Below are 14,380 nucleotides of genomic sequence, written 5' to 3' on the forward strand. Positions count from 1 at the left end.
AAGACAAGACCTACCCTTTACAAAAGCCATGATGCTCAGTTTAGAATATCACATCCCTATCCACCAACTGTTGTATTTTACCTTTCACCAACTTTTTCAATACTTTAACAATCACTCCTGATATATTATTATTGTTACGGGCAACTCCAGGGAGTCCTTAGACTCATCAAGGGAGGCCCCAAATCATCATCACAACTATTCGACATTCATACAGTATCTATCATACCTCGCCTTAAATTCATTCACTGTTACAGCATCCACCACAGACTCTGTCAGCCCATTCCACTCATTCACCACTCTAAAAGTAAAGAATCCAGCTCTAACACCCTTACTAACCACACTTTTGCCCAGTTCCCGTGGATGTCCCCTAGTCTTCCCACAACCAGCCCTGTTCTCAAAAATATCTTCTGAATTAATTTTATAGAAACCCTTCAGTAATTTGAATATCTCAATCATATCTCCCCTCCTTTGCCTATCAACCAATTTTTGCAACCCACAAATCCTCAACCTGTTCTCATAAGGTTCATTCCACAGACCTGCTATCATCTTGGTCACTCGCCTCTGGATCCTCTCAACCTCCTACCCATCAAGAAGAAACCTAGGTGACCAAATCTGGACACAGTAATCGAGATGGGGTATTATCAAGGATCGATACAGAGGAACAATAACCTGCTTGTCAACATATTCTTCAGCAACCAAGTGAATTGATGAGCTGATTTGGCCACTTTTGCAATGTGCCCCCTAAACTTCAACTCCTTATCCACCAACACTCCTAAATCTCGTGCCTCATCAATTTCCTGGAGTACAGTTCCACCAATGTAGTAAACTGCTGCTAATCTTTTCACCCCAAAATGTATAACTTTACATTTTGCCACATTAAATTGACATCCATTCTCCTTAGCCCAAACCTCCAATCTATCCAAATCATCCTGCAAAATTTTGACATCATCTGCATTCACTATTGCCCTACCCAACTTTGCATCATCCGCAAACAAATGAACTGTTCCTCTCAGATCCTTTCCTATATCATTAATGAAAAAATTAAACAGCAGTGGTCCAAGAACAGATCCTTGTGGCACTCCACTAGTCACAGGCCGTCTTGTGGACTCTACTCCTGAATAAACCACTCTCTGATATCTCTCCGTCAACCAACCTCCTATCCATCTCACCAACCCTATATCCATCCCCATATGCTGCAATTTACTGATTAGAATTCCATGTGGTATCCTGTCAAAGGCCTTAGCAAGGTCCAGTAGAATCACTGTAAACCCATTACCCTTATCCAGTTCAGCCGTCACTGTGTTATAATATGTGAGCAAGTTACTGAGGCATGACCTACCCTTCACAAAACCATGCTGTCCCCAATACAGTATCCCATTTTCATCTATCCAATCTTGTATTTTCCTCTTGACTATTTTCTCCAAGACCTTGATAACGATTCCTGTTATGCTGATTGGCCGGTAATTTTCAACAGCAGCCTTGGAACCAGGTTTATGCAGCGGAACTATTTTCTCCTCTTTCCACCCCCTTGGGACTGATCCAGACCCAAGGCTCAAATTAAACAAAATGGTCAGGGCATTGACAATTCTTTAGCCGCTTCACGTATGATATGAGCTGGTATACCATCCAATCCCACAGATGTATTGACTTTGAGGTTCTGTAATAGACTATTTACCTCTACTTCATTCATCTCAATTCCAGTATATGCTGTTGGTTCTTTCATTCCTGCAATGTCACCACCTGGATGATACACTCTTGCAAAGTGCTCGCTCAGTAATTCCACTATATCGACTGATTCGGTTACCTTCCTACCCTCAGCATTTTTTAAAATCATTCTGCCATGAATATTTTCCTTTTACTTGCAACATATTGAAAAAATTGTTTGGGATTCTCTTTAGCCTGCATAGCCAATTTTCTTTCGCAGTCTGCTTTTGCTTTTCTTACCACCCTTGTTACCATCCTGGCCTGAGCTTTATACTGTTCCTGCACCTGCTGGTGACCTTTCTCCTTAAATTCCCTCCACAATTGTTTCTTTCTTTGCAGCTCAAGCTTAATAGTGTTATTCATCCATTTAACCCCTACTTGATTTATTATTCAGACTTTTGGTATACAGTCAACCACTGCCTCCTGCAAACACTTCTTAACCACCTCCCATACACTATCAACATCCAGCCCTTGCAGTTTTACATGCCATGGCTCTGAGCCAAGCACACTCCTAAGCTTGTCATACTTAACAGCCCGGTAATTCCACATGTACCCTGTTTTAATTGTAAATTCCACTCCTTTAGCCACCTCCCAAGTCATGACCTTATGATCACTCTCACCAATTGGTGGCAACATGGTCATGTTCGTTACAGCCACATTCTCAGATGCAATTACTAGGTCACGCACTCTCTTCCCCCTAGTATTTTCCACTACATGCTGTCGCAGATAGATGTCCCTTAATAACCGCATAAAATCCAATTCCTTCCTCCCATGTGCCCTCTCCTCTTTCCAGTCAAATGTTACCATAATTGAAATCACCCATAATAATTACTCTCCTTCCACTCATTTCTTCTATTTGCCAATGCATACTATCCCCACCATCTATTCCATCACCTGGTCTATAGCAGCACCCAATTGTATATTTTGTTCTGCTAGACTCTATCTCACACCAAATAGCCTCAAATGTGCTCTTTTCTCTATCCTGCAGTTCAACTTCTATACTCCTTGGCTGCAACTCATCAGCTATCATCAATAACACTCCTCCCCCCTTTTTATTCTCCCTGTCACTCCTGAACACGCTATACCCGTCGTATTCAATCCCACTAGCTTTATCATCTTCTGTCAGCCATGTTTCACTAATACCAACAACCTGTGGCCTGGAAGTACCAACCAAGGCCAAACACTCTTCCTTCTTGTTCCTAATACTCCTGGCATTAGTGTACATGAATTGCAGAAGCCCATTAGTCCCATCCCTACTATATATATACTAGGGAGGATGAGCCCCCCCCCCCCCCCAGTATGTATGTATATATATATATATATATGATTTTTCTTATTATGCTCATTATAATCATTTCTGAGTAGCTCATTATATTAGTATAACCACAATTATTCACTGGAAAAGATTTATGGAATCCAGAAGTCTTTTACATTGATTGCTTTACACTTTCCATCATTTCAGAAGATTATTTTGTTATTTTTTCCATTATTATAGAAAAATGCTGTTTATGAATGTATGCTTGAAAGTGAAAGGGTGGGGGAAAATAGAAGTGAGATGAATTATCTCTTCAGTGAAGCTAAATCATTCCTCCTCCTCAATCATCACCTAAGAAGTGAGCTACCATCCAATTCATTTCAAGCCTTAATAAAGAAAACAGAAAATGCAATTTGAGAAAGCGGTAATGAAAGTAAGATTATCTGAACAGATAAAGAGAAAGTCTGAATGGCTGAAAAATTCATGTTACTCAGTCAATAAATAGTGCTGAAAACATCATATGATATGATTAAGAAAACAGAGCCAAGTGCAATAAAATGGATTGCAAGAATGGACCTCCTATGTTAAGTTTTAGATCTGCATATGGGTCCTAATTAATGACGATAAAAAGTATTCAAAATCAGTATTACTCACGAATGTGATTACAGAGATGTTAATAAATAATATATATATATATACCTTCAAAAGTTCATTAGCATCCATAAGCCCAAATTCAAGCATTTCTCTTGTTAGGACACCCATAATGCTGTAAAATTCATCTGCACTTTCCACTGTCATTACGCGGCTAAAAGTAAAGGCAAACATATAACTATAATTATGTACACAAACAAATTACTATAATAAATTAGGCTATCAAATAAGTTAGGTGAATTATTCATGTTCCATAAAAATGCAAAATTTAAATGTAATATGAGGAGTTTCCAAGAAAGTAAGGTAACATGTTTTTCCTTTGATAATTGTGAAAGGGAATGAGATAAAACACGGTGGACAGATAGACCTGTTAATAACATTCAAAAAAGACTGCTATTGTAGTGTGATGCTATTGTTGCCTCACAGCTAATTCCATTTGCAAGATGGTGACTACCATAATTCACTGTAAAAGTCACCATGCAAGTGTGGTCCAAACTGATGTCTGTGAAGCTATTCATTTTTCGCAAGCAAAACTAAGTGACATTCACCATGAACTGGTTGCTGTGTATGGCGAAAAGATGATGTCAAAGAAGCATTTTTTTTTTTTTTTTGTGCAATGAATTTAAAGCAGGCCATGGTGACAATGAAGATTGACATTGAGCGGGCAGGCTTTCCTCGAGCAAGACAGAAGCTAACATTTTGCACATTAAGGATATTGTTCTTGAAGACTGACGAGTGAAACTGCATAAAATTGCACAAGTGGTGAACATGAGTTCAATGTTTATGAAATTGTTCAGAATGTCTTTCTGAACAATTGACTTTCAAAAAGGTATGCTCCCACTAGGTGCATAAAATTGTCAGAGGAGCACAAGGCAACAAGCACAGGGATGTGTCTGGAGAATTTGTTGCAATACAGTGACAACTGCAAGGATTTTCTCGCTCTCCTAGTCACAGAGAGCAAACAAGACTCCATGATCTGGAAACATCCACAATTTCCTGTGTGCAAAAAATTCAAAACTGTTCCCAGTGTCTGAAAAGTAATGGCCACAGTGTTCTGGGATCACCAAGGCATTATGTTGGTGGACTTCTTGCCAAAGGGAGGAACATTCAATGCAGGTCTTTACTGTGCAACATTGGACAATTTGAAAGCCAACATTTGATGCAAAAAGACTATTCCACATACCACTCAGTGGTTGTGATGAAATCATGAATCATGAACACCCATTCCCCCCATCCAAGAAAAACCTTTCTAGAAAGCATTTCATTACGGATGAGGTGCGATGTTGGTTACTGGATGTGGATATGGACTTCTTTAGTAATGGTATTGATAAACTGATCAATCATTGGGACAAGTGCATCAATAAATTTGGAGACTGTGAAGAAGTAGTGTATGTTCACTTATTTCAAAATGTATAATTTCAATTTATTATTATTAAACATCCTCGATTAAAAAAAAAGGTGTTACCTTACTTTTCAGAAATTATTCATAATTCAAATGATAATAGAAATGAAGAATTTTCATTATTAATCACTGTCATTCTTTTTAATTTTTCCCAAAATTTAATGAAGAAACGCATAATGCAACATAACATATTCCAAATTTTACAAAGAACATAGTTAAAAAAAAATTATCCTTATCATCCATTCTATTGATGCAAATTTTATGAGTATATGACTACAATGACAAAAATATTGCCTTATATACATGTTGAACTTATTATATGATTAAAAAAAAAGACAATGTTAGATGTTTCTTTTATTTTATAACAGAAAGAAAAAAAATTATTAAAATATTAAAATCTAAAATTCTGGAAAACAGTGTCTGGATGCCTGAAGGATGGACCTTTGAATGTTGCTCTTTTTAGATAATTCTGTGCAGTTCTGAATGAAAAAATTGGACAAATCTAGTATTGACTGATACCTTGTTTAGTATTCTTTTCAGTAGTGAGTAATTCACTCTCCATTTTCAGAATTATAAAATCGTATGTGATATTTATGCTACTCTCTTTCCTGAAATGCAACTTTGCAAGATTGTATTTATTGTTTAGCTCTCCATAAGCATCTTTATCAGTAGTGGATTAGCAACAATAGCAATGGTTAAGTAATCAAGCCCCCCCCCCCCTTACTCTCCAGTTGTTGCTGCTGAGAGTGGACAAAAATCACAAGCAACCCTTAGCCTGAATGTCAAGGTCAATGGAAGTGTCACTCTCAGAGGGAGCAGCAAAACTGTTAACATACACAAAATGTCTTAAACTTTGCTCTTTAAAGACACTTTCTAGCAAACTTTCTCGGCTCATATACAACTTTCAGAACACAAACAATATAGGCAAAAATCGGAAAGAGTTTTGGGCTTCCAATTCTCTACACATATTAAATGAAAATGCTAATAATCCACACTTTGCAAACATCAGAGGAAGCAGTTTCATTGACTTAACAATAGCAAATAATGGTATTTTATTCCAGATCTCTGAGATAGGCCAGGAAACATGAAGTGTGGTGATGATTACGTGTATAGGCAACTTGGGTTAGTGAACAAGGGATAGGTGACATTATGTGTGATTTTAATTACATCACTACACATGCTTCTTTGGTGATAGGACACTTTAGGAATATGTTTTCTGGTATTTATCCACAAAAAAGATATCAAATAGAAACTATTTTTTATTTTCTTGCCTAGTTTCGTGAAAATTCTTTTATTTCACTTCATTGGGATAATTACATGAATAAACTAGGACACAAATAATAACAGTTAACAACTCTAGTGATATCTAAAAATATTTGAACATGATTAAACAATGGAAAGCATGCATTTGCAATTACACTGGCTGTTGGTTCATGGTTGATGTATATTACTGGCAGATACGAGTGTTGCGATGAATTAATGAAGACCAAATTTGATTTAAAATCATCCCTTGTGTTTTCTTGCACTGTAGAGGATATTTCATCATTTCAGCTGATTCTTTGAACTGTCTTGAGAAAAAACAACAATCCATGTGGAGCATTTGTTTGTTGCCATGCTAGCAAAGGTTGGTCGATTGGTAGAGTCTCTGCTACTAATGGCTCACACAAAAAGTTAAGCAAGTTTGAGCATGGTGAGTAGTTGGAAGGAAATCGATCATTCGATGCTGTTGGCACACTCTCCCTCGATGAGTCTTTGGACTTCCTGGAGGTCAAATAAAAATAATTACTTGATGTTTTGTTTCTGTTGTATGTACTGCCAGCACTGATTTATGTTTTCTTTCATTCTCAACATCTCTGAAGTGTTCTGATTGGCATACTTCTCCAGATCTGCCTGTCTGTCTTGTGTAATGTAAATCACAACTGCAACTGATCTTGTAGACACCTGGTTTTTTTTTGAGTGGTACATGTGGAGGTTGAGGTTTCGGGTGATTAGAAATCTTTTGTCATTTAATTTCTGATGAAAAAGGACAGTTGCCAGCTCTGGAACACAATGTCTGAGTAGAACTGGAAAGATGTCATTAGGACCAGAAGAATATTTTTAGTGACCAAGTTGTTTAGTACTTTTCTGATGTCTTTTTGCTGAAAAACCATAGCAGGTATATGGTGTTCAGCTTCTGGTATGGTAGGAGATAATTTGCCTTGGTCATTTATGCAGGAGTTAGAGGAGGAGAAGAGTAATGACATCCGGATGAGATTTCTCTTATCCAGATGGCACCACTGTTATTATTTCACCTTTTGGTAGAGGTACAGAAGAGCAGAAGTTGCATCTGATGGCCTTTGGAAGGAACCAAAAGGCACGGCTTCCATTTAGAAAGGAAGTGAGTTTTCTGCTATTGGCCTTTTATAAAGTCAGATTTGAATTGATGAATGGGCATTTTGCATCTAATGTGTGCTTCAGCATAGGCTAAGTATGAAGATGGGATTATTGTTGCAAGTTACCTGCTGTAAAACAGTTTTTTTTTTTTTTTTTTGTTGTTGTTTTTTCTTCTTCAAATGCTTTGATATGCTTTCTACTGAACTTGGGCTTGGAAAGGGATGAGAATCTTGGGTAGAATGAGAAATGAAGGTCTTCATACCAGCAAGGATAATTTTTGTGACATGCTCTGATTAGCTGTTTGGATCAGAAGAGCAGAAACAATAGTCAGGATAGTAGGAGTACTAGAGGTCATCCCATTTGGTACTTGTGTAGTACCTTACTGCCAGTCTAACACCAATCTGCTGGAAAATTCTGCATCATATATGAAGTTACTTCTGGAAAATACAATGGTAAAGGCAACACTGAAGATCCAAACCTGTATGAACTTTTACTTTGTTACAGTAAATGGTCTCACCCACTAAGAAAATATACATTAAGGAGAAGAAAAGAAACTAAGAATATAGCATATACACTGGTTGTTCTTTTATAGTCTATTACAACCTATTTTAATGAATGTTGTTTCAAATTACATTCCCTCTCTTCAAATAATTGAGAACGCCTTGACATAACCTATTCACTGTCATATTTTCAGGAATTACAACTCAACACCTCTCATCAAAAGACTACAGCAATTTATAGTGGTGGAAGGATAATCATAGATGACATAAAAAAATCAAAATGACCAACTAGCATTAAGAGAACAAACAAGAAATCTTATTCTAGATGGATGAGAAATTTGTTCGCTAAGAAAGCTCTATGAACGAACAGTCAGAAATAAGTATTTTTAAAGTCAACTATAAAAGCACTTAGAGAAGAACTAAACTTAACTTTGTGAGAAGAAGAATTGAGAAATGTCTTAAAAAAAAAAAAAAAAAAAAAAAAAAAAAAAAAAAAAAAAAAACCATCAACAACAAAGTTCTTACCAACTGTCAAAAGTAGATTCCAGGTGAAAGATGTTGTTTAATTTTGATGGTATATATCAGAAAACAGAATTATAAGAATAATTATTTATCGACTTATTGCTGATATTTCACTGGTGTTATAACCAGCATCTTCAGAGCACAGGAACACAGTTTGTCGCAGTACACGAGACTACAACAACATGGTATAACAAAGGGACTAGTTTAACAAAATTGTAGCAATAACACAAAGACTAAAGTCCTAATTAGGCGTATCTAAAAAAAAAAAAAAATTGTAGCAACAACACAAAGACTAAAGTCGTAAAAAAACAGTCAGAGAAAGCAGGTACTAATTATGTCTTAAGATGACTGTCTCCCAAATCTTATTCAAATTTATACAGCCTCGGAGCTGTATAAATTGTTGAGATTCGGAGTATGTTTTAAGGCTTCTTTTGCTTCTAAGAACAATCTTTCTGACTTGTAAAAGCTTCTGTGCAGTACTTTTGTTTTCTTCCAGTTGAATCATTGATCCTGAGATAACCATGCACACAGGATCAAATGGAAAAAAACAAAATCTCCCGAAGAGGGGAGACATCATCGAGAAGTATAAGTTGATAAAGAGTAATTACCAGATTAGCATGGATGAAATTTTTTCATAGAATATCTGGAAATGGGGAGAACGAGAGGCAATCCCTGGAAGCTGTATAAGGTGGGTGCGAGCAAGGGGGTGAGGAGTAGATTTTTTGCATGGAGAGTAGTGGGCGATTGGAATGCACTGCCTGAGAATGTGGTGAGTGCAGAGACAACGAATGCATTTAAGTCGAGGTACGATGAGCTGTGCATATGAGAGTGGGACCTCCCACGATGAGTCTTTTGACTTCATGGAGGTCTGTTGATAATAATAATAAAATACACACACCTTACAGATACTACACTTCATTTCATACACTTCATTGATTTAGTATGTTCTAAAACATGAACTTAACTAATGATACTTGTGACAAAAGGGCAGCATATGAAAATATCATGGCTTCTATTATTTTGAAATAATGTAAATCCAGAGTAAGATTCATTTAGCATATACATACATATATACACAGTGTATAGAGAACTTGTAGGGATTACAGGAATAGTTTAAACAGTGAATTTTTTAAAAGTACTAACTAGCTTCAGTAAGTACTTTCTGGTAGTTTGTTATAGTGAGTGAATATTTTTTATAATAGTGTTTGCTATATATAGATAGATAGAGAGAGACTGAATGAAATCAGGCATCAGTTGTGTATATACAGTTAAGTTTTCCTCTTTTTTATAGCTAAGCTATCATTTTTTTTTTTTAAATTTTTTAATCACAGTTATTACACATTTATCTGACTAAAGTTAATTATAATACAGATATTTTGGTAGATGTATTGTGAACCTTCTTTAGCCCGTGCGGTTAGCCTAGTGGCTTTGCGCTTTGCAACCATATGCCTGGGGAAGGAGTGTCCAGGTTTGATTCCTGTCAAAAATGTGAGGAACTTGAGGATCTTCCTCAGGCATAGCCAAGTTAGCTGGTCTTGGGCACAGGCAATAGGTTTTTTTCCGCAAGTTTATTTGGCATTTTTCATCCCGCAACCAGGTAAACTGGCCCCGTGAACATAAGCTTCTACAGCCAAAAATATACCCCCCCCCCACACACACATACAGCAGCAGACTAGGCGACAGGTCGGTTGGGAGTGGTACTAACAAGTAGTCACATCTAAGTAACATGCGGACCCTGCAAGGAAGTGGGAATAACACATAGTGAAAGAAGAATTGTGAACCTTCTTTAGTGTAGAATATTATATGAAAATTAATTAACATTCTACAAGAATATCTGAAGATCAAACACAATAATACATATCAAGGGAGCTTGATCCCTTTGTACAGGAATAGCCTTGAAGTTATTTCCATACAGCAGATGAATAACATTTTGTTTTGTGAATTTGAACTGTGAATAAGTTGCATATGGTCAGAAGACATTTTAACAAATTTAAAGAGAGCGACTGCACACGTGTGTGTGTGGGGGGGGGGAGAATTATGAAGAATAGGGTCCATGGTAATATCTCTAGAAAATTAGATGTTAAACAATAACAGGCTTTCAAAGTGGCTTTAGCACAATGGACTATACTGAAGTTGGTTGTACCACAGATCACAAACATCCATGCCCACGGTGGGATTCGAACACGCAGCCTTTTTTATTTTTGGTTACAAAAAAAAAAAAAAAGTGGAAGAGTCATATGTCAGGACCATCAAATCAGCATACACCAATACAACAGCAGTGATTCATTTCAACAGAAACTTTTTTTTTCTTCTTTTTTTTTTATACCATATTATTATTCGTGACACCTCCAAGGAGTCCGAAGACTCATCGCAGGAGGATACCTACAACTGTCTCAACCAGTACACCGAACCTCTACTACGAATCATCTCCATCAATGCCATCTACCGCCCGCCACAACTAGTATTTTTTGTCTGTAAATTGTGTGTGTTCTGAAGGGCCAATTTGTCCGTATGCGGGATGAAAAACCCGAGTTTCCGGGAGAAAAAACCCTACTACCCCCATATGAGATCAGCTAACTCACCTTCGATTGAAATTGTCCAGATAAAGATTTCTCCCGTTGCGACGAGAATCGAACTTAGGCCTATTCCAATCAAAGGGCGCAATGTACCATTGTTCTTCCAATTGTGCTATGGAGGCATATATAATGATATAATGGCCATCAAGCCCCTTTAATGGGGGAGTATGGCACCATCTCAATCCCCCCAAAAGTTATCCGAGCTCGGGACCGGCATAGCTGACAAATCAGGCCTATGGCTGGGACTCAAGTATTCCTGAATGTAATCCATGTGTGTTCACAGGGCTGGTTTGCCTGCTTGCAGGGGAAAAACCCCAGATAAACTGGGGAGAAAAACCCTGCTGTCCACACCCAAGACTTGGCTATGTCTGAGAAAGATCCTTAAGCTCCTCACGTCGGCAACGAGAATCAAATCCAGGACACTTCTTTCCCAGGCATATGTTCAAGAAGTGCATAGCCACTCGGCTAACTGCACGGACAGAAACATCTCTACTGTGGAAATACAAGACAATAGTGACACAATATCTCCAAAACTATTCACAGAGTGCCTAGAAGAAATATTCAAACTTCTTGATTGGGAAGAAAAAGGGCTGAAGATAAATAGAAGATATTTAAGTCATATATGTTTTGCAGATGAGATAGTTATCTTTAATTCAACTGCATATGAATTACAGACTTGTATCGATGAACTCCAAACAGCTAGCAAAACAGTAGGCCTAAAGATAATCCTAAAGAAAACTCAAGTTATATTCAATAGCTATGTTCAACCAGAAATAATAAAAATTGATAATGATGAAATTGAACAAGTAGATCATTACACATACTTAGGACATCAAGGATATCAATGGAACAAAATATCACGGATGAAATTAAAATATATATACAATGATTGGGTGGAAAGCATTTGGAAAATTACAGTCAATATTTAAAAGCCAATTACCATTATGCCTGAAAATAAAAGGTTTTTAACCAATGTATTCTTCCTATATTGATATATGACTGTGAAACATAGACACTAAATGCACAGGAAATTCAAAAATTAAGAACAACACAATTCAGCATGGAAGTATACTTGGTATCACAAGAGTAATACGTCAATAAGAAATCAAACCAAAGTCTCCAACATCATAGGAAGAGTGAAACATCTGAAGTACCAATGAGCTGGGCACATTTCTTGAAGATAAGATCAATGATGGACAAAAGAAATACTGGATTGAATTCCATGACAGGAAAAATGACTACGATGCTGACCCAAATTTATATTAAACTAAAGTTTTACTCTAACACGGTAGTTGTTTCCATAATTTTTCATAATGCAGTCAAATCACAGTGGATTGATGATATCATCAGAATTGCAGGAGAACATGGGGAAGGAAAGCCAATGAAGACAGTTTTGGAGTAATCTTGGAAAGGCCTTCGACCAGCAGTGGACTGACAATGGCTGCTGCAGATGATGATAGTCTATACATTAGTTGTAAGTCAGCAGTTAGAACTGAACAATGCACAAAAAGATAAAAAGATGGCTTGATGCAAAATCAGGTATATGGCAAGGATATATGCCATTCTCATTCATCATCCATATAGATATATCATGAAGGAAAGCAACATTAAACATGATATCAAAACTGGAGATATAAACTCAACAATTTATGCAGAAGCTATACCTTAAAATACATCTGTTCAAATCTTCAGTCCTGTTTCATAACTTTCTTGCCTGTTTTTACCTTTGTCTATTATTGCATTTTCTTGGAAAATATGTTACAGTAACTATTGCTTTGGTTAAGAGTTTTTATATAAAGGGAATACACAGGTGGTGTTAGATTGTGTCCATAATTCTCAGTCATTAGGAATTATGAACACAGTGAAGGATATAAGGCCAGTGCAATATGTCTGTTAATTACATATAGGTTTCTAGTCAGCTTGCCTGTTTTGTGGGATGCAAAATCAGAGTTTTTGTGAGGGAAAGAACCTTGCTCTTAAAAGCTCTTGTAAAGGTTTAATGCATTGAATATTTAGGCTTAGGTATTGGTTAAGTTCATCTTTAGGTTTAATGGACTTCTTTTTGGAATCAGCAGCAGCAGATTTAAAAAAGAAACCAAATCTGAATACATATAGTTGCATGTGAAACTTTTCAAGATACAGGAAACAAATTCTTTGAAACTACTTTTTCCTTTTAATTTGCTCTAAGTAGACCATAGTCAAGTCATAGCTTACAGGAATGATGTAGTTGTGAGAAGGTTGGATTGACATACATGTCAATTTCCCAAGTGACACTCTTTACAGCTGCCTTCTTGGTGTACAAGGGTTTAGCAGATGCTAGTACTATTGTGGTATATAGCCTCTTTGCCTCCTGATAAGTGACACATTGATCTCTTTTTCTTATTTATTTTATTAAAAAAAAAAATTTTCCCCTTCCACATTTGGCATGCTTGGAAGTATATTGAATTGGTTCACTCACATTTAGAGAATTTCAGTATTTTGCTCTTTAACAGCCTTTATTTTCATGATCTTTACTGCCACATCAGGTACACATGGCAGAGCCACAAAAGGTAGTTTGAGAATATCCATATTTCTGAATATTTGAGAACAACAATATAACCAAATTTCAAAGATGGCAGGTTCTTCTACTATACTGACATGCATAAAATTACACTGAAGTGAAAAATAGGCAAAATAGCCATAAAAATCGACATTTATGCAGCACAAAGGGTTCAGGATATAGAGCATTACTGGACAGATGAGATATCCTGCTTTGATGGATGTCCTTCTTAGGACTTTAGACATCTAGTCTAACATCTTTCACTTGTTTGTGCATTTTTGTGTGCATTAGTACAATTTTTATATTGTATCCTAAATGATGTCTCCATGACTGACAAAATATTGGAACTAGTAAAGTTGTGTTTAATTATTTCATTATGCATGCTATTTTCATTCCATTATGCCTAAAGATGAAGCTCCTTGAATCCTAAACAGGATTCTAATATAAACCTTTTTTGACTGAAGGCCAAATCTCATGACATCAATGGCAGAATCATATTAAAAATGAAAAATTAGAAACTTGGAATTATCAACATTCAAGAATATGTGTGCAGGTAATATGGTAACTTGAAACATCGCCATACTTGACCAAGAGGGCAAGAAAAGGGCCAGAAGAAGACAACAATCTAGGTGGAGTTATGCAATCGGGAGACTGAACTGTGCAACTCCTTGAGAGTTCATTATCAGGAAATGATGATAAGAAACACCTAATTTCAAACATGGCAGGTGCTTCTACTATACTGATATACATAAAATTACACTGAAGTTTAATTCTTTCACATCTTATTTACAAGCAGGCAAATATGTGTGAGCAATGTGTGAGTAAGTGCTTAAGGAGAAAGAAGTAATCTATTGATGT

At 36.6% G+C, this 14,380-nt stretch overlaps 1 protein-coding gene across 1 annotated transcript in view; it reads right to left on the bottom strand.

Annotated features, from left to right (window-relative positions):
• LOC150095406 (TBC1 domain family member 30) overlaps window positions 1-14,380 on the bottom strand; it is a 366,057-nt gene that overhangs the window by 42,166 nt on the left and 309,511 nt on the right. Inside the window, exon 7 of the mRNA XM_090410388.1 lies at window positions 3,659-3,764. Coding sequence (XP_090266514.1) covers window positions 3,659-3,764 — 106 coding nt within the window. The remainder of the gene's footprint in view (window positions 1-3,658; window positions 3,765-14,380) is intronic.

The sequence above is a fragment of the Typopeltis vanoorti genome, chromosome 20 (assembly GCF_054136105.1).
Source record: "Typopeltis vanoorti isolate ZY-2024b chromosome 20, IOZ_Tvanoo_1.0, whole genome shotgun sequence".
NCBI classification, from domain to species: Eukaryota; Metazoa; Arthropoda; class Arachnida; order Uropygi; family Thelyphonidae; genus Typopeltis; species Typopeltis vanoorti.